At 39.0% G+C, this 21,753-nt stretch overlaps 2 protein-coding genes across 28 annotated transcripts in view; one reads left to right on the forward strand and one right to left on the reverse strand.

Annotated features, from left to right (window-relative positions):
• ABI2 (abl interactor 2) overlaps window positions 1-7,661 on the forward strand; it is a 74,556-nt gene extending 66,895 nt beyond the window's left edge. For all 25 annotated transcript variants that reach the window (XM_034431298.3, XM_034431316.3, XM_034431289.3 and 22 more), the window contains one exon: window positions 1,406-7,661. In XM_034431298.3, coding sequence (XP_034287189.1) covers window positions 1,406-1,581 — 176 coding nt within the window. In that variant the 3' untranslated portion in view covers window positions 1,582-7,661. The remainder of the gene's footprint in view (window positions 1-1,405) is intronic.
• Window positions 7,662-9,580: 1,919 nt separating this feature from the next.
• Window positions 9,581-21,753, reverse strand: part of RAPH1 (Ras association (RalGDS/AF-6) and pleckstrin homology domains 1) — an 84,529-nt gene continuing 72,356 nt past the window's right edge. For all 3 annotated transcript variants that reach the window (XM_060688115.2, XM_034431135.3, XM_034431127.3), the window contains 3 exons: window positions 21,073-21,193; window positions 17,622-17,767; window positions 9,581-16,448 (listed from right to left, as the gene is read on the reverse strand). In XM_060688115.2, coding sequence (XP_060544098.1) covers window positions 14,493-16,448; window positions 17,622-17,767; window positions 21,073-21,193 — 2,223 coding nt within the window. In that variant the 3' untranslated portion in view covers window positions 9,581-14,492. The remainder of the gene's footprint in view (window positions 16,449-17,621; window positions 17,768-21,072; window positions 21,194-21,753) is intronic.

Below are 21,753 nucleotides of genomic sequence, written 5' to 3' on the forward strand. Positions count from 1 at the left end.
TTTTCTTGTTTACCTCTTTGAAATCTTGGTGTGTTTTATATTCTGAAAAATATGGTAATTGAAATCCACAGTTGTTAGGTGAGGCAACTTCTTGCTGGTTTCTTACACCAAACTTAGTGGAGAAGCTGACAGGAAGTTGCAAGTCCTAGGCCGACAGGCAGGTAAATTGCTGCTGCTGGAGGTGAGTGAGATCAGAGACCAAGGAGGTGTGTGGGGATGTAGGGAGGGAATCTGCAAGTGGTGCTGGTCAGGGAAAGTGTGAAGAGTGCATGAGAGGCTTTGTGCAGGTCAGTGAGAGAGTGGTGGGTTGCCTGAGAATTGGAGCGAATTAGATGCATGAAGTTGCATGAGAATGAGGTGTGAGAATGTTGAATGAGGGCATGCATGACATGCCGATCCAAGAGGGTATTACAGGGAGGTGCAAGTGGCTGGCACAGCATGATTGCAGGGGGCTGGTGCACAGGTGAAGGGGACTTAGCCCAGTGACTTGTGACATTCCCTGTTGGCCTCCCCATCGACTTTCTGGAAAAGTTAGGGGACATCATAGATGGCGATCATATGATCACATGGTATTTGGCAACTGGTTATGTGATTGACTGATTGTGTGAGTGTTGGTTTAGCCAGAACACTGACGATGAGTGATAACCCCCGTCATTCAGCACTGTCATAACTGAACAGTCGCTGAATGAATGGTCATAGTTCAAGGACTACCTGCATAGTATCTTGTGGGGGGGGTTGTGTGTGGGGGGGATTGCTTTGACTCAGGGTTTACTCCTGGTTACTGACTGGATAACTCAGTTTATTTTTCTTGGCAAGATTTCAGGAGTGTGCCATTGCCTTGTTCTTAGAACTGAGAGTGAGTGAGTGGCCCAAGGTCACCCAACTGAAATTGTGGGGCTAGAAGTTTGGTGTTTGAGCACAAGGCAAAAAGGTTTTTGAAAAACTATCCACTAAATCATTTTTGTGCTTTTCATTTCATTTTCAGCCATATGAGAAATAATTAGAATTTCATTAAGTCACCAAAGCATTGTTAGTAGTCCTGCACCACATATCCTGGAAAATCACTGTTAAAGGAAAGATGTATGGATTGAACTCCCACTTCTATTATCAAAGAAACCTTGTTGCCCTGTTTGTGGACAGTTTTGAGGAATTAGTCATTTAGTAAAATTAGTCATTTTTTAAAATTTAATATTCCATCATTTTAGAATCAAAATGTATACATGTCTATGTTTTACAATGTTGTGATAGCAACTGTTTCTGTAAATGGGAAGGAACTCTTGCATGAATAGCCAGTAAAGAAAATGCCTACTTTTTGATACAAGAGACCACTTAAGTGAAAGCTGTAATTGCCTTGGGTTCAACTGCTTATTTGAAATGCTAATTTTGTTTTTCTTCTTGTTCCTAGTTGTGGCAATTTATGATTACACTAAAGACAAGGAAGATGAACTTTCCTTTCAGGAAGGTGCCATCATCTACGTCATCAAGAAAAATGATGATGGGTGGTATGAAGGTGTGATGAATGGAGTAACTGGACTCTTCCCCGGAAACTATGTAGAGTCCATCATGCACTACTCAGAATGAAGACCACTATGGCGAGAGACAGAACCAAGAGATTGTTGAGCTGCCCAGGTCCCATTGGCAGCTTGGGGGAAACCTGGGCACCTGAAGGAAGGAAGGATCATTGTAACAAAACCACTCCCCTTTCTTCCTTTTTATAAAATGGTGATTTGAATTGTTTTGAAGAATGGCTCTTCCATTTGCCAGCAGCGACCAAGCTGAATGACCAATATTAATGAGCTGACTGATCAACATGTAGATACAGAGATGTAATGAACTTGCCAGTAAAGGGATCCATTGCTCAAATTGAGACCCATTCAATCAAAATATGGGATTTTTTTTCCTCAGGAATACCATGCCTGGTATTGGGGCATCTTGGATGTTAGTGCTGAAGGCTTTGTTAGGCTATCTGCCATCTTTTCCCCCCTCCTTATTCTGCACATATTACTGTTGGATGTGTGTTATTGTACTGGCAAACATTCTGAGATTACACACCAACTGGGTCTCAGATTGGTTCCTTGCATCTCTAATACAGCAATTCTGCAATTGTTTCACACATATAGCTTGATCTAGGCTTGTAAGGAGCTGTTTCATTTCTTCTTACAGGAGGACATAACATCAGAGATAATCTCCCAATATATTGAGACTTCCAAGTCATAAACTGAGCTTCTTTTGTATCATTCAATTATTTTTAAGAAGTTGGACTAAAGATCATGAAGGACGATAAAGTTTGACATTTTAAAAATGGCCTCTGTCCTTCATATAATTATATAATAAGCAGCCTTATTCAGCCCTCAGTATGCAAAATATTTGTGAAATAGTTTAAACCTGCCCTCCTGATAGTGTTCAAAAACTGCTTTTAATCAGGTTTTAGCCCTGATTGTTGTTACAAAGGCTGACAGCAATGTTCTAAAATTACCTCATGTTTCATAATTTGGGAGTTGGAAAGGGACAGAAGTATTTTATAGAGAAAGGCTTTTGTCTGATTAGCCTGCTTCAGTTGACTATAGCTTGTCCAACTCAGAATAAGTATGTACTAATGAAATTGGCCATTTGTTCTATTTCAGATTTTGATACATAGCATAAAGGACCTTTGAAGGCAGACAAATATTGCTCAAAGATTTCCAAATGCTGTTGGTTTTCTTTGAACCCTAATTTAGAAACTGGCAAAAGTGTAACTGCTTTTTCTCCCACCAGTAAATATGTGGGTGATTTTCCAACAAGGGAATGAAAATCTGCTATAATGTCTGTAGGCACTTTAGCAACAAGCTAGAGGATATACAGAATGTGTTTATTTTTGTTATCCAGCAATCATGGAGCTATCAGATTCAGGCATGAAGTGAGGGGGAAGGTGTGGAACTTTTTTCTGTACTGTAGACCATAGTCCTTATGAAACTTGCTTTTGCTTAGCTGCTGGTTTTATTCTGATAGCAGCTGAATTGGGGGGATTATGAGCTCTGTGGTGTATTGTGAGAAGTTAAGTTTTAATCCCAGTCCAATTCTTCGCTGCTGATTAACATAATAAAAGTTTTCCCAAATACACAGAATAAGATATTTCTTTTTAAGGCATTGTAAACATTTCATACTTCTTACTCTTAGTTGATTTGCTGGGTATATTGCTCAAGATAATGTTCAGTAATCATGTGCTTGGAACACTGATTGTAGTGGTCAGCCTTCCTTTCTCACATAAGCTAGCTCTAAATTTACTAACAACTTTCTGAGTTATGCAGATTATGTTGGTATAACTTCTGTGGCTTCCTCGGTTGCTTGTTTGTGCCATTAATAAACCTCAGGTGCTACCAAAAGTCATTAACTTAACATCAATTGTTGTAGCTCCCATTAGTAGGACTGCTAATGAGATCCAGGTCCCTTCAAAGATTACTGTTTCAAAGCTTGAGACCTACTGTGATAATGTTTGTCACTGGCATCCCCAAAAAACAAGATGATCATCAAAGCTGCCTCCCCTTTTTAATGATGTCGATATTGCAGAGGTACAGAGGAGTGGGAGTTCAGTTGCATTCTGTGACCATCAGTTTGCCTTTACTGGCACCCCCTCCCCCCAACAGATGCCAGTGTTTATAGTATAAAGATCACTGAGGACCGGCTTGTTTAAAGGCATCCAGATTTGATTTGTCCAAGAAAGATTGGTATCTCTGAAAGCTGGATATATCTGTAGATGTTGGAATACTGGAGCCATTTCTTGCATAAACACTGGACCTCCAATTGAGAATGATTCATGAGAGCCTGATCTGTTAGGACAAAGGGTAGATTTCTACAAAGGACCAAGCATGATGGGTATGCATATAGGCTTTACTGTATAATATCTTATGTGTGGTGTTATGGTGTACAGTCTTGAGACACAACCTACCATATGAAGATGGGAATTCAACCTCCATCGATATACTTGTTATAAGTGGCTGTCACTGCTCCATGGGGACCCAGCTAAGAGAAGACTCTGCTCTGAGAAGTTGAAAATGCAACTATAATACTTGTTTGGCGCTTTGGAGTAGGATTCTGCTTCAAAGATCATCAGTGGCAGCCTGCTTTCTCCTGAGTTTTGCAGAGCCTGCCAAGAGGATGAACAAAAGAAATCAGGGGTTATGGCAAATAATTCTGGACAAATTTTGTGGACTTGCGTGGGCTCAGTTCTGAAAAACTAACATTTAAACATATTGGGTGTTGTGCTGCAGGCTATGAGCTGTGTTGCAAACAATTTCTTTAGAATGGAAAACCTGAGCCACAGCTAATTAGGAAAGCAGCATAAAAACATAGTTTATTCAAATTTCCTCTCCCAATTTTTCATATTCTCCTTTTTTTGTCATTATTGATGCAGTTATTGTCTGGTGCCGTGATTTTATGGTTCCATCAACTTCTGAAGAGTGCTCCCCCCCCCAAAAATAAAATAAATAAATCTTATTTTCCTTTTTCAGAAACAGGTTGCCTTAACAATCCTTCACATGTGGTGTCTTCTCTGCTGTTCTGGGAAATGTGACACTTGTTTTTGGTTGTAGAAAAGACTGCTGTTATGCCTGGAGCTCTCATGTTGAAAAGTCAGTAATGTGAATTCTTAACTCTGTCCCTTTGCAAGACCTAAACCATCAAATTTTATTCCTAGAACAAATAGAAGTTGGAAGATGATTCTGCGGCAGAACATAAATGAATCCTGGTTATGAAAGGGAGGGTTGGAGAGGGTTTGTTTTTTATTGATAGCCTTTTTGTTTTTCCTGTTTAAAAGTGCTTTCAGTATCACATGATTTTTATAAGATGCTACTCATTTGCTTGTTTGGGGAGAAACTGTACAGCTTCTATGGAGGGCAGGGCCACAGTTCCCTTATAAGAATTTGGAACTCTCTGATTGTATGACTGCTTCCTGTATCCTTCACGGGCCAAGATCATCTTCCTGCAAACTGCTGCAGAGGGTGTTTACAGATTCCTTGCCTCCTGCTGGTTTAATGCTTTTATTCTGCAATACTAATGTTGTGAAAATAATCCTTGGATTTTATGCTTATTTTTTATTTTGTACAATTACAATTTTGAATTCTGTAGAATGCCTATGGATGATGCTATGTACAAGGCCCAAAGTAATCAGACTCTGTGTGTATGTAATGTTACATAGACTGCATGTTATATCAAGACAGTGAGAGTGGTTTTTCAAATATCATTTACTATTTTTCCCAACTTATCTTTTTTCCCCACTAGTGTTTAATTAAGAAAAAGGGGTGAAGAGGAAGGGCCTGGATTTCTCCCTTGTACCTATCCTCTTTCCCTAGTTCTGCTGTAAAGCTATTAAATATGTTGAACATTCCACATTCTGTTTCAGTATCTTGTGGGGAAAAACATGTAGTAGGGAGACCAAAAAGAGCTCAGTGTCAATTTTTTAAGCTTTTCCTTGACCATAAAATGGCTTTGATTCCCTCAGCGCTCATTTTTCCAACCATGCAATTATGGCACATGTATCCATATTCATGAACATTCTTCTGCTTCTTTTAGAAAACAACATTTGTTTGCTATGGTATGAATTAGCAGCCCTTTGGCTTCATGTAGCTTCTCTACATCCAGTTTGAGCCCCTACCACTGCAAGACATGCTGTCCAAATTCATAAGCCAAGTAGTTGAATTTAAGATGGGCTTTGCCCAAATTAAAGATGGGAATGAATGGAAATGTGAAGCATGACAACCCTAATTCTTATCTTTCCATCCTCAACATATAAATGATTTGGGGAGATACCGTAATGTAGGGCCTTGGATGCATTGAGGGCAAGAATAGGAGCCTCTCCTGTTCGTATTTCCACAGGTCAAAACTCTTGATCCTATCCTTTCTGGGAGAAAAAGATTGCTCCTACAGCCCTCCAGAAGATTGGGAAGTTGAGCTTTGGCCCAAAGCCTTCAAATATTGCTGTCCTAGAGGATCAAATTTTCCCCTATGGAAAAGTGCTTTTTGTTTATCATAAAAACAAACAATATGTTGGTGCCTTCAGGCCTAAGGATTATCCTTTATAGGGGCTTTCTTTCCTTCAGTAGAAATGGAAAATTTCTTTTCCTCATTTGAGAGCTGGCATCATAGTATAGGAGGAAGAGGCAAAGAATATGATCCAGAGTCTATTATATCATTTGGCTGCTCTTTTGCTTGAATTTTACATGGTTTATAAGAATGGCATAGAGATGTCGCTTGTGGGTTTGTTATTTTACCTTGTTAAATTGGCAACATTTGGGAAGGGAGAAGGATAATTTAATGAGAAAAGTGAATGTTCTGGGTGATCTCTAACAGCTAGGCTTTTGTAGGGAGGTGAGGGAAATCTAACCTTTGCAGATTGTGTTGTGGTTTTACCTTTTATTATTTTCATAATTTATTCCTGATTTCTATGTGGAGTGAAAAGTGAAGAGTTAAACTTTTTTCACATAAGAACAAGGACTTAAGAAGTGTTTCTGGTGAACAGGACTTTAGGCATGTTTTGCTAGAGAAAAATTAAAGGTATAGCTAGCTTAGATGGTTTTGCACCACTCCAGAAGTTAAAATGTAGAAGAAATGACGTGTGTTAAATTAATTAATAATGACAGCATGTCTTCCAGTTTTGGGTTGTTGGAGCAGCCTTTGTTTATAGCAGTATTTGAAAATGTCATCAATGAAGGGAATGTTGAATTAGATAGGATTAAATTAGCTATGTGATGACAGATTTTGAGCATCCACACATATTCTGTGAGAGCTGATGTACTAATTAGAAAAATATAGACATTCTCTATTATTTTAGATTTCTCAGAGATTATACACCTGTCTTAACATTTACAGTATTATACATCACTTTTATTAGACAGGATACTGCAGTAAAACAAAAAACAAGTTGTTGTTACTCAAAACAAAGAACTTAGACTGGTGCATTTTTTTAAAAAAAAATGCTGATAGATTCGAATTTGACAAGTGAGTCCCCTTGGAAATTCAGAGGGAGCTGTTAGGTTTACCTATGAAGAGAATTTGTAAGGTCTTCTATGCCTAATTATGTATACCAGATCAATGGCAATGCTAAAATCCATGCTATAGAAGACTGGTGCCCGCCCCCCCCCCCCCAAAATATGCAGCAGAATAGGCAGCAATTCAAGGCAGAAAATATCGTGATAAATCCTGCCTGGCCCTAATGCACTACTATCACTCTTTTATTCATAGACACCATTATATTCTTCATCTATAACATGGGAAATAGCACAGAGTGATTTCAATTGGAGTCTTTCAAGAGTCCTGGCTGAAATTTCATCAACATTGGATGCTGTTTTTCAGATATTGAATTATGTGCCTCGTGTGGCAAACTTCATTTGCTATCATATAAAAAAAATAGGCATTTGATTTAAAATCAGCCACTTTACTAGTAGTGGCTCTGGCCTCTGAGCTCTTTAAGTATCCCAGTAGGGTGAGAACAGTGGGGGATTTTAGGGAAGGAGGCCTTGCTGGTTTTGATTTATTGTGTGTATCATTAAACCATTTGGGGGTGGGATGAGGGAGGAGACATAAATTTTTAATTTTTTAAAAATTGTATTTGGAATCAATTTGTTGCTGTGTACTAAACCCTCTTGTTACAAGTCCTAATAAATAAATCCCCCAAAACTTGCACTGCCCTCTTGACAATTGTCTTGAACTTTTTCATGATTAATTTTTTGCTGCGCACCTAAGTTATTACTAGATCTAAACCTATTGGTTTCTGGCTTTTTATATATGCATCTCTTTTTAGTAGTTTAAGAATTAAAATGAAGGGTCTCATAAATATTTTAAGTCTAAAAAATTATGATATGTGCTTGTTAACACTGATGTCCTTAGTGTGGAAGAGGAAAAAAGTAGATGTATTGAACTGCCAACCTAGGTTGTGGTCAGTGTCCTCCTTTGAACATGGACAGGTTGATCAATTTGAATATCTGCATGAATAGGCTGGTGTCCAAGTCACCTGAATCTCATTAGCTAAATCAGTTTTCTCATGCAATGTTGTACTAGCATATCACCTCTACCTCTGAATAGTTATACCCTACTTTAAAACTAGCCAATTCTTCAAATTGTGTGTTATTTGATGTCAACTGTTTTCTTTAGTGTGTTCACAAGAAATGAACAGTGACTGTTTTATGCTCAAGAAGTAAAAGCACTTAGTGAAGTTTCATTGCCCCTATCTTGGGTAACTTTGTTTTGGAAATATCTAAATATAGGTGTATAAATATCAGGGTGTTACTAAAAGACCACATTTACAAGATAGTAACAACACGTGCTGTCAGATACAATATGGTTGCTTTCGCATTTTCAGTTACTAGTTCCTTAAAAGGAGTTGAAAAAATGATAGTTTGGGCAACCTAGTTTTAAAACCTCTTGATACTGTTTCAAGGCTTTTGAAAAAAGGGCTCCCAAGATTTGGTGTGCTTCATCATCTGTAGTTTCCATGCAGCATTCTTTCACTGAGTTCTACTTTTCTAGTTTAATAACTATTGGGCAAACCAGAAATAGCAAAGACAGGCAAAATATTAAAACAGGCAAGATATTCTCCCTCATGCAATTAGAAAGATGATAGTATTCCATTTTTAGAAATATAGAATTCAACACTGGTGAGAATATGTATTTCGCTATGTCTACATACAGAGAAAGCCCTTGAGTCTTCCAATTCAGAGTTCTAAATTGGGATAACTGGTTCCCAGAACATTTTTTTAAAGAAAGATTACATTAAAATTCAGTGAAAATCATAATGTATAATCTTTTTAATGATGTGTTTTTTACTACATTTGGAGGTGGGAGGGTAAAATAAAACATATTTAACCTCTGGTGTGCTTAAAGAACCCCTTTTCTCAAAAAAGAATAAGTGCAGGCCCAGCCTCTTCCCAAAACACTGACACTGTTGGAAAAGAGATGTCCCTCCTTCTGCTGCAATCTTGGTTGCTATATACATTCCTTGATGCTTTAATTTAATTTACATACTGCCTTTCCTCATTAAACCCAGAACACTGTTTGGAAACAGAACTGTAGCACGGTTTACAAGAAACTGAAGTCTGCACATATTTTAAGAAACATTCTGGGTCCTGGGTAGATAAGCTGTGGTGATCTCAACCTTGAACTATGAGAAGATCCAGCTGAACAGCCACAAGTAGGAGGGGAAAACTATTTCAACAACTTCTAAAAGTTGACTGCTCAAGCTGTACAGCACCCAGCAAGGTCTTCTACTTCACTTTGGACTGCCCAGGGCCCTCCAATATCCATGCACGAATCAGCCAATAAAGTAGCAGCAGTGATGCTTTGCTTGTTTTTGGATGCTTATGTGGCAAATAATGCTATGGCCTCTGACTGTTCAGCTTTCTGTCCCTACCTTCTTCTCTGTTATAGAAACTTTAAATTTGGGTATGGTAGATCATGTTACTAATTTCCCATCTATGTGATGAACAAATCTTAAATTTTTATTTGGAGTCTTCATATGAAAGAATATGAATTTCCCGAATATTGGTGGGCAGTTTTGCCAGGTAGATGCCTTCTAGAGCAGAGGCAAATTATCCCTTGAAACAACCTCAGACAAATTTAACTATATCTTTATTGACTTGTGCATATTCCATTGTATGATTTCTTAGTACTTTCCATGAATGCATTTTTATTTCTTTACCCATGCTTTAAAAAAGTATATTTATACATATTTATAGAATATTTATATAGAAAGAGCTCTTCTCAATCATAAGTTCTTACTTGCAATGAGCTTTCATTCTTAAAAGGAAAGGATATGGGGAGGCAGTCTCAGAAAGAATGTGCAATTTTTTCCTGTAAAGCGGTAAACATACGAATATATTTACAGCACATAGCACACATTGGCTACACAGACAAAATCATTGATTTAACATTGGTGGTTTACATGTGCATAATCAGATACAAGAATCACCACCATTGACTCCATCCAATGGCTGCAAAACAAATCAAATGTTCTTTCCCACAATTTACAATCCTAAAATTTACAATTACAAAATAGGAAAAGCAGGGATAAGCAGACAAGTATTGACCTCACCCATTTTCTGGTGACAAAATACAAAGATTGGTGGGGGGAGGGGGAGGAGAAAGTATGTTGCAGCAGCACAGTCACAAATAGGTACCTTAGCATGATACACCCACATTAAAATAAAAGGCAATACCCATTTGGATCAGAAACCTTGTTTTCCAAAACATTTGTACTATGGCCTGCATTCTTGAAGATATAAGCAGTCCTTGAGTGATCACAGACTATCCTATTTTTCTTTGGTAGACAAGGTCTCCCCCAATTTTGCGGGGCTGTCCTATTCACTGCTGAGGGCATTGAATACCGTACAGAGGTTCTCTTAACTCTCCAATCTACACATTCTAATTTCCACCAGGCAGAGTAGGCCAGTCATTATAACAATGCAAGAAAGTACTACATGAGCGAGATGCTCCTTCCTGTTACATTTGTGGAAGCTTCTATAAGCTTCAAATGTATGAACTAGGGAAGAATACAGTATAATTAGTTGAAGGAAATCCAGGAACCAAATTTTAACTGAACCCTACACTGAAGCAGCAGATACCAAATAACATTTTGTACATCACATAAGACTGTAGATTACTGATTTGATTGAAATAGTTTGCTATCTAATGATAAGTTCCATAACCACAAATGGCAAGCATTTTATGCTTTAACAAAATGAGAGCTATAGTTTTAGATGAGAATCGGTTCAGCTATAATGTATCATAGGACCAACCATCCATTCATGTAAGGTTAGAGGTATACATGTATAACATATGCAGCACACATAGAAATAGTTAATAGTAGGAGATAATTGTGATGCACAATTTTCCTGCCCAGGGACCTCAGCCCAACTGTGGGCAGCCATAGGGACTGATGGAAATTCCCTTTGGTCTTAACACATTCCTCTCAATAAAGATAGAGTTTCATCATATTTTAAAAATATTTTAAGCTTTTATATATTTTCAGAAATTATTCAAAAGAATAACTTATTAATAGGTTTAGAGGGCATATAGAAGTCACTTAAAAATATTGTGAAGAATCATTTCATCCTATTAGACAGTACCTATGTATGTTAGACATACCTGCTTGCAGAATAATTCTAAGAAAAAATTTGCTTTTGGTTCTAACCGTTTTTTTTTTAAAATCTAAAACCCAATTTATATCTTTTAAGAATTAAGTATTTAAGGCTAAAAAGCTGTTCAAATTTATATTTTACTGATCAATGTATGAACCAAAAAAATGAATGCCAGCGGAAATGAGATGTTTATTCATCAAAAGCTGAATTGAGCCATAATTCAGACATTCTCTTCATGATATTTAGGCATTTAACCATCTCTGGTTTAAATATACTTGCGCTTTTTGATTTCTCAGTTTCAAAGTTGATATACCATAATCTCCCAGATTAGAGCCTTTTGGGGAAAAACTTGAAGAAAACTAGCCCTGAGCTAAAGACATTAAACGTATTTAAAGTCCTAATTCAAAAAGAAAATATGCTTGAACAATCTGATACAGAACTGAGGCCTTTGGAAAGGAATTACATTAGGCTCAGGGCAATGATTCTAGTGGAAAATACAGCCGACCTATTTGGTTCAAACCAATCAAATTGACACTGCTCTGTGATGCTTTATCATTTCTGATACTTAACCAAAGGCCCTTGAGAAGGGTTGAAAAAGGAAGAGCAGCAAGGGCAGAAACAGTGATGTACTAAAGCCAGAGGGGACAAAGAAAGTAGGTAATGAGACTTCATTATGTTGGTAATAAATACATACCTCCTTAGAGAAATAAAGTGTAGAAATCTACCTGCAAAATGGGAACAACCAGGAAAGAAAGTTCTATATTAACATTTTTTTTAAAAGACTGAAAGTCTGGGAAAAGGCATCCCTGTGCTCCTCCTCCTGCTGCCACTGCCCAGGTCAAATTCTGTATCAAAAACCTTCCTTAGCACATAATTTGAATGCCTCAGATATTTAACTAGTACAATTTTCTTTGTCATAGGTGGGTACTGCTTATTTTTTGCATATGACAGTATTTTGTTACAATTAGTGAATTCAGGCAGTACTTCAACACTGCCTGTCTTCAAAGGAACATGAAGGTTCAAAGGAATGAGGTAAACCAACTGCCCCACAGAAATTCTCTGTTTCATATCCACAAAATGAGACCTTCTCTCCCAGAGCCAACAAGTGGCAGCGGCAGCAGCAGCAACCAACAGGAATAAAAAGGCAGAGCACCAATGCATTCTCAAAGCAAAATTAAAAAAATAAAGACCCTATCATAAGACATAAACCAAATATGTGTTAAAGTACACTAATGCAAAAGTGGTTAATAGCTAAGGACACTTTGTAATCCCAAACACTTTGAAAGATACAAAAAAAGTGCCTTCTAATAGCAGTACTTTAAAAATGCACAAAATGGTATATTATTATTGCTCAGGTAAAATATTGTCAAATAGGAAAAATATGCCCAGGATACATCTGGGGCAGAGCAAATCATCCACTATGATTTCAGCATCCGATGACATAGCACCACTTTTCTGCTGTTAAGGGTTATTTTTGAAATCAAGTTCTACAAAGGAAAAAAAGTCACATTTTCTTACTTCTTTCTAGAACAAATACTCTGTAATGAATTTTTTAATAATTCTAACAGAAGTCCAGGTGTGTGTGTGTGTGTGTGTGTGTGTGTGTGTGTGTGTGTGTGTGTGTGTTTTATAGTCATTCTGAATGTCTAATCTTCAGAAGTAACTTCTGGTTACTACATCCATACCTGGATGAGACTCTGCTAACCTTTGAGGGTTCAAACTCTAATCCAAACTAGTAACTCTGGCTCTTCTTTTAAACCAGTGCTGATGTTTTCATGAACTATCAGTTACAACTGCTAATTTAAAAACACATTTTTACAATCTCCTGTATTGCACAGCACATGCACAGTAGTTATTTTAAGTTGTTTTATACATCCTAGGATATTTCTGGTTAAAACAGTGGTCCTGTAATTAGCATTTGACTTACCCACAAACCTTAGTGGAAGAAGAGCTATTTCAAAGGCTAAAAATTGTGAGATGGCTGAAACCAATGCTTTTCTTATTTAGTTTTTATACCAAAATGCACATCACTCCTGTCCTTTCAACACAATTTTATAGTTGTTTCCTCTGATACTTTTGATTTAAGCTGTGTTACTCCATGGTGTTCATCTGCCATGTTCTTTTAAGGCAAGCTATTGCATCCTCACTATTTACTGGTTTTGAATGTTCATAAAGGATTTTCCTTTTAAGAGTTTGTAATATTTGTATGTTTGATTAAGTTTTATTCTGAAGAGAGAGGGGGGGGGAGAGAGAGCGAGAGAGAGGGAGAGAGAGAGAGAGAGAGAAAGAGAGAGAGAGAGATGCACCCGCTATATGTAAACTTGTACACAGGCAATTTGATGAGCAGCACCAGTTAAAGAGAAATGGTGATCAGACATGACAGCAGCATATTTCGAGTGCCTTCTGGTACACCATTTTCACTTAACCAAAACAGACATATATGTGACAGTGAAATAAATGTTAATTTAAATCGAGCATCACCAGTCCAAATAATCCCATTGAGGGTTTGGGGAATGATGATCCGGTTTCCAATGCACAACATTCTGATATGTTCAATTCCTTACACATTCCTCTTTAGAACATGTGACTAGAACATTAAGTTTAAGCCCAATCCTACCAGTGTTTATTTGGGAGAAAGTTCTGATATATTTTAAGGGGCTTTTCCCTCTGAAAGAATTCTAGAACAGAATGCCTTTATTACCCAACATCTTAAACTGCAGTCCCACCGTACAGCATTTTTCTTTTTCTCTATATGGATTTCTCTATTCAGTAGTATTACAACCAGAATGTTTTGGTAGACTGTCTAATTTTTTCAATCAATTGATTCTGCGCAGAGACTGACAGAATTTGGCAGCCCTGCATACCCGTCACCAACTGCCCAAAGAGGTTTCCAATGATCTAAGGTGCCCCAACAATTTTGTTTTCAAAAGCAAATGACTTTTCTAATACATCATCCAATTTCTGATAAAAATCTCAGTTGACTGAAACAATAAATACAGATGTACAAAAACATTCTGGTGAGCCTCTACAATTCCAACAAAATATTTCACAATATATTATATACCTACATTTATAATACATGCACCCACATGTCCCACACTGACAGACAAGTTATTTCCTGAACAGCAGGAAAAATAGTGTTAAAGATTTTGGTCCAATCCTTATGTAGTATTTGAACTTTGAAGTAGTACTCATCCCATCCTTCACCCCAATACACAGAACACAAATAGGCAAAGCTTCAGGGACTCTTTCTGGAAGTGAATGTGGTCACTACCCACAGCTACTGTTAAAACAGACTTCAGTTCACGGCTATTAAGATGAGGCATCTCAGTACCAGATGTGTCCCGGTTAGGGTTTGCTGGCAATGCAAAGAGGGTCTCCTAAACATCACCAGTCCCTAGACAGTTTGGTGTTTTGATCCCTCTTTGGAGGTGCTGGAGGTGGGCCCCTCCGTAAGGTTGCATAGCCTAATATATGACTACCCCCAAAGTTGCTGGTCTTCTGCTTGTCTGTCAGAAGTTCTGGTGGGGGTGGGGGCAAGGCCATGTCATCCATTGTAGCAGTTGGCTCAGCTCGGGATATCCGGGCAGAGGAGAGGGAGCTATGTCGAGTGATGGATTTACGCTGCAGAGTCCTATTCAAATCAGCCAGAAAACCAGGCTGAACGCTAAGGCCGGATTTGGGCGAGGTGGGCACTTGTGCACTGACAACAACCTGTGACTCCGCCATTTCTGCTTGCGTGAGACGGGTGCTGTCGTTGCGTTTGGGACGTGTTGGAGGGGGAGCTTTCTTCCCAGATGACTTAGACCACGGCTGAGGTTGGGGATTGACGACAGCAACCTTTGGCGAGGTATTGCCTGAAAAGACAGCAGGAATTTCTACAGGAGGTAAAGGAAGATCAATTTCAGGTGGTGGAGGGGGAAAGTCTGAATCTGATGGAGGAGAAGGAAATTCCTCGGCAGCACCCTTGCCTAGTGCTCCTGTGGCAGGTGCTTTTGTTGAAATACCTGCCTGCTGAAGAACGATAGGCAGGCAGAGCTTTCCTGGCTTTGGAGGAGCTGCAGGTGGAGTTGGGGATTCCTTGCCAGGAGATCCGGAGGGCTCCGGGGGATGTGCAAATTTGCTAACTAAGACATCCACTGAAGGTCTCTTAGGTTCACTGGACTCAATTGAACTGTTTGATTTTATACTGGAATTGCGCTGAGGTGTAGGAGGCGGCTTTTTTCCTCCTGGACTGGAAGTCTTACTACCTTTTTTGACTGGAGAACCTCCTGACTTATCTGGTGTAGGGGATACTATTAATGGAGAAGAAGAAGGAGAAGGTGGAGGAGGAAATGCTAGGCTACTTTCCGGGGGTGGAGGAGGAAAATCAGGGGACGGAGCAGAGGTTGGCTGCCATTTTGGCTTGGCTTTTACAGCTGGAGGAGACTGAGGTGGTACACTCAGAGGGGCAGGTTTTAAAGGCTGGGGCTCTGAAGCTGGCATGGGAGGAGGGGGAAACTGGCTGGCTATTTGCTTCACAACGGATGGCACAGGAGACTGTGGAGAGGGAGGAAGCTTATTAGAGTGATTCTGCTGTTTGGGCAGAGTAGGTGGAGGAGATGGACCTAGTGAAGCAGGAGATAATGGAATTTGTGGGGTGGTGAAACTTGGCTGCTTCTTTACTGCTGAAGGAACAGGAAGTGGCGGCACTGGATGTGTTACAACTGCTGAGATAGATTTTGCAGTGTTTTGTGTAGGGAGAGTCATAGTAGGCTTAGGAGGAGCTTGTGGAGGTGGAGGTGCTGGCCCTGAAGGTGGCGGAGGTGGCAAAGTTGCAGACTGAACAATGTTCTGGTGAACTTGATGAATTTTGAGAGGGGGAGCAGGAGGAGGTGGCGGTGTGAATAATGGTACCGATGGGTGGGAAGACACAGGTTTCATGAGCTGTGCCATTGCTGATCCTGGGGTAGGGGGAGGAGGAGGAGGAGGAGGGGGTGGGACTATACCATTTGGAGGTACTAAAATCTGAGGTTTTCCTGGAGGCGGGAGGGGGGATGGTGGCTGCTGTATTGTGATAGGTGATTTGTAGAGAAGCCCACCATGCTGAGAGGCATTCTGTAGTCTTGTTATAGTGCTATATTTCACAAACACTGTTGCTGAGCTGGTTCCAGATGGCACAGACTGACCAGGAAGAGGGGGAGGAGGTGGGGGTGGAGGAGGCGGGGGTGGAGGTGGGGGAGGTGGAGGAGGTGGAAGGGGAGGTGATGGTTGTGATGCTGAATATGGAGTAGCTGTTTTAGTTTGTGGAGATAAAGGCGATACAAGTGAAGTGAAAGGCCGGTTTATTGAGTCCATTCGAGCCTAAAGGAGAAATGAAAGCGAAATGTTCAAAAAACAAATTCATGCAAATATCATTTATACTGGCAATTATGATCCTGTGTGCTCAATATATCTAATTAAGCTGAACTATGAAATACTGAAAAAAAGTGGCATTTATCTAACACAAGACAAAAAACTACGCAGCAGCTCGTGTGGGATCGCAATTCCACTAAGGAATGTGGACATTGCAAAAAATCTCCCTTTGAGATATTTCAAAGTGCAATTCCTTCACAATTCTAGGAAAAAAATACGCCGAAGAGCTGAAAATATATGTGAACAAGCAATTATGATCAATAGAGTGAGCGCAGAGTGAAAACTATCAAAACCTCCATATGATAGCATAAGGAAAGGCATGCACAAATATTTTGTGGGAGGAAGCAAGTAGTCAAGGAGAGAAACAGAACAGAAGGTATTGATGCGTTCTGGTCAAGGTGTTAAGGTAATTTACTTTGTAGCATGTTTGTATTAATGTATGGAACCGAAATAAGCAAATCCACATTAAAGAATGCCTTGCCCTCCTGATTATGCAATGCTTTCAGTTAAATATTATAAAGCCAAGAATTCCATAGCAAAAAAGGATCTGAAGTTTGGCAAGCAATAGCATACTGGAGATCTTCCATTCTGGGCAATGTTTCTCAGTAACCCAGGCTAAACCAGAACTACACAGATTAATGTGGGTGGCATGATAGGGTCAAATTATACTAGGACAGGTTCAAGCACTTGTGAACTGATCAACAAATCTAAAGATTAGAACTTGGGAAATGTTAGTTTGCATGATTTGGGTTGCATCATTCCCCCAGGTTAATAGTTCAAACAAAGCCCCTGACCTTAACTCTACCCCTGCTTAAGCCATCACTGCAGTGGAGCTCAGAGCTGTTCCAGGTTTTGCTTTTGCCACATGAGACTGCAGGGCAACAGGAAAAACAAGAACAAAAACATAGCATGAAACACGGGGGATCAGGGGACAGGGAAACCAATGGGGGACTTCAAGCAACTTTTCCCCACCATGACCCATTTTCAGAAGTCAGGAGGCTTTGTTGGTTTACACTTTACACTTTGGCATTTTGCATTAAAAAACAAAACAAAAAACAGGACCTTCAAATATGTCCAGATTTTGTAATGGGGACATTCCCTTGCAACAATGATTATACTTACATTAATCTTGCTAGACTCTTCCAACTGAGTTCCCCTCTTCCAAGCTTCTGAAAAGATGGAGCTAACAATACTTTGGGAACGGACATGTCCTGTTTGAGTGTCTGAAACTCCACTGTCAGATTGATTTGAGTGGTTGGACTGAGATTCTGTCAAAAGAAATATTGAAAAATATTTGCAATTTTTGTCCTTGTTAAAAAAAAATTCACAAGTACATTGGCTTAGATGGAGTATATCACACTACATTAGCATGGTGAACTGGATGGTATATAATAAAACCTTACTAAATTTGTGTGTGTGTGTGTGTGTGTGTGTGTGTGTGTGTGTGTGTGTGCAAGAGCAAGACAAAGCAAAAGCCAAATCTAAACATACTCTCAATGTACAGATTCTTTTCACTTAATCACCAATTTAAAAGGTATCATTTAGGCCATCAAGCTCAATGAAGAATTCTAAATTAAAATATTCCTAATTGAAATTGCTATAGTTTTTGTTTGAACTCATCCATTATCGGGAACTCATTTCTTCCTTTGGTTCCACTTTGAAAACATTTTTTGACACTCCTCCGCCCCCAAATAATGAACCAGAATCTGATTTTCTGTAAGGTAATTAATCAGTGCCCTGAATTCTGGGTTGATGGTGAACACATCTTGACCTTCTTCCATATGGCATACTTCCTGTTTCTTGAAAAACGCTGTAATTTTCTATTTTCTTGGTTTATCTTCATAAGACTTAGTTTCTATTCCATTCACTACCCTCATTGTCCTTCTTTGAAACAGTTTTCCTTTCTCCGAGTATGAAAGTTTGTTACAAAGAATCTCACAAAGAAACTAAATTGGGGTCTAGTCAAAGCAGAGCTTAGTGGAATAGCCATTACTTGAATACTTCAATTCAAGCAGCTTTAAACTATATCTGCTTTTTAAGCAGACATTCTAAAAAGGTTGGGGCCAACTACAGGAGAAATTTTCTGACAGTGAGAACAATCAACCAATGGAACAGCTTGCCTTCGGAAGTTGTGGGAACTTCATCACTGGAACCTTTCAAGAAGAGATTGGACTGCCATTTGTCGGAAATGGTGTAGGGTCTCCTGCTTGGGCGGGGGATGGATTAGATGACCTACAAGGTACCTTCCAACACTGTTTAATCTAATCTAATCTAATCTAATCTAATCTAATCTAATCTAATCTAATCTAATCTGCCAAGACCTTTTCCCATGTATCATCATCAAACCATAAAATTCTCATTCTATATCTGAGCAACTGACTTTTTCTTTGGCGAAGACTTCTACATCTTCCTCTACTAAGCTTCCCTTGCTATTGCTAACTTTACAGGACAATTTGGTAACAATTCTGTCCCAAGTATTATTAAATCATTTAAAGACAAAAAGTTTTGGATTTCATGCTATATGGTATTTATAACATACATAAGCTTCCCATATCAGATTTTTTTCATCAGGTACACCTGATTCGCCAGTTGTGTCCCTTTCTGGATCGGGACTCGTTAAATACGGTCACTCATGCCCTTGTCACTTCCCGCCTGGACTACTGCAATGCTCTCTACATGGGGCTCCCCTTGAGGAACACCCGGAGGCTCCAGCTGGTCCAGAATGCGGCCGCGTGGGTGGTTATGGGAGCGACGTGGTGCTCCCATGTGACCCCCCTCCTGCGCAAGCTGCACTGGCTCCCGGTGGTCTTCCGGGTGCGCTTCAAGGTTTTGGTTACCACCTTTAGAGCACTCCATGGCCTAGGACCGGGGTATTTACGAGACCGCCTTCTGCCACCAGTAGCCTCTCACCGACCAGTATGCTCCTATAGAGAGGGGCTTCTTAGGGTGCCGTCGGCCAAACAATGTCGACTGGCGGCCCCCAGTGGGAGAGCCTTCTCTGTGGGAGCACCTGCCATTTGGAACGAGCTCCCCCCGGAGATACGGAGGATCACTGATCTGCACGCTTTCCGCCGTGCCCTCAAAACATTCCTATTTCAGCAGGCCGGCCTGGCCTAACCTCTTTTAAACTGTTTCTTAAATTTTTTAAATTTTAAATTTGTCATACAAAATTGGGGTTTTTAAATTTTGTTTTCTGGGCCAAATTATTTAATTCTATTTTAATGGTTTTTTTAACATTTGTATTACATGTATTTTATCTTTTGGCTGTTCACCGCCCTGAGTCCTTCGGGAGTAGGGTGGTATATAAATTCAATAAATCTAAATCTAATCTAATCTAATCTAATATGAAATATGAATTTGTTTCTGTTTCTGTTCTGAAATAGGATCTATTTCACATGTACTATCAAAATGTCCATTGATCACCCAAAGACAATCAAGTTTAATACTTCCAATTGTCAATAACTTTGCTATTGCGATCATGAGATTTGTTACCTTTCCTATAGGTAACCATTCTTCAGAAACCTCAGAAAGAAAGTTGCATTTTTTAAAATTAATAGCTCTAGCTGATAGAAATCATCTAAATCCTCCCTTGTGGTATTGTTAGATGCTACGTGCTTTAGGATTTTCTCATATTTTAAAATTACTTTTTTATACTTACTGTATTATATGCTGGTCTTTCTTTGTGTTTGGTCTGGGACTGTAAATAAATTTATTGTGTCTATTAAATTCATTCTGTATTTTTAACCCTTCCTCTCACCTATAAAGCTAATTTCAAGCCTGGCTTCTAGAGAGTATCACTGGCAAATCTAGTAAGAACTTTGAGGAGGAGCAACTGGTGGGTTGTTTCTCTTTATTTCAGTGGGTTTCCAAGTCAACTGACAAATATCTTTCTGCAGTCAAGAAGTTTTACATTTACAGCATTTTCAAAATGTGCTAAGGCAATTAACTGATAAAAAAGTAAATTAAGATTATAGGTAGTCCTCGATTTATGACCACAATTGAGCCCAAAATTTCTGCTGTAAATTGAGTTTTTCTCCATTTTACGACCTTTCTTGCCACAGTTGTTAAGTGAATCACTGCAAGTGTTAAATTAGTAACACAGCTGTTAAGTGAATCTGGCTTCCCCATTGACTTTGCTTGTCAGAAAGTGATCACATGACTCCGGGACACTGCAACCGTCATAAATATGAGTCAGTTGCTAAACACCTGAACTTTGATCATGTAACCCATAGGGATGATGTAATAGTCCTAACTGTGAAAAATGGTCATAAGTCACTTTTTTCGGTGCTCTTATAACTCTGAATGATCACTAAATGAACTGTTGTAAGACAAGGGCTATCTATATTTTAAGAAGATATTTTCTTAAAAAGTCCACATGGACTACTCCTATTCACTGCTTTTAAAATGCAGATTGCATATTTTTCTTCCACATTAGTCTCCAGGCATAATTTTGATACCAAAGGGGATGAGGTAGAGAAAGAGAAACACAAATATTTTCATTAGTCACTGAATCAATACATATTCATTATACGTAGAAACAGCTATTTGCATTAATTGGTCTATTGGAGGTTACCTGGTAAACTAGATGAGCTGGATCCAGACTTAATACTGGAACTGGACAGGGATGTCCAGTCATATGCTGATTCTGTCCTTTTCAGAGCTTCTTGATAGTTTATATATAATTGCTTTCCATACTGTACAAAATACAAAATACGAATGCTGCTTGTTATACCATTTCCAGCTGTATGATTCAAACCCAAGACAATCCCACTGCACACTCTAATTTTATAAAAGCAACTATTGGAATGTTTCTTTTTAACTTTGATATGCCAAAAATGTTGAACTGATTAGCTTCACTAAGAAACAATAAAATAAAAATGTTAAAACCTGAATGTATTTGGGAACAAATAAAGGGGTTCCACCCATTGGTTGCACAAGCAGAAGGCAACCTGAGCAACCCTCTTCATCTGAAAGAGATTGGTATACTTAGAAAATAGCCAGATATGTTGCCCTTAGTTTCAGTATGAAGGGGTGAGGAAATTGCCTCAAATTTGCAACAGGAAGTTCCCCCCCCCTTTGTTTCTAGAAGATGCTGGCACTACCTTCAAGTCATTTTCCCTACATATAAGCTGAGCCAAACAGTCTTCCCTAATTTTACAATGCCACTGTTAAGAAAAATAGCAATTTAAAGAAGTAAAAGAATATGGGTAATGGGATCGTGTTTCAGATTTTGCTCACAAATACACTTCACAAT

Source organism: Pantherophis guttatus, chromosome 1 (assembly GCF_059756535.1).
Source record: "Pantherophis guttatus breed Tessera chromosome 1, ASM5975653v1, whole genome shotgun sequence".
NCBI classification, from domain to species: domain Eukaryota; kingdom Metazoa; phylum Chordata; class Lepidosauria; order Squamata; family Colubridae; genus Pantherophis; species Pantherophis guttatus.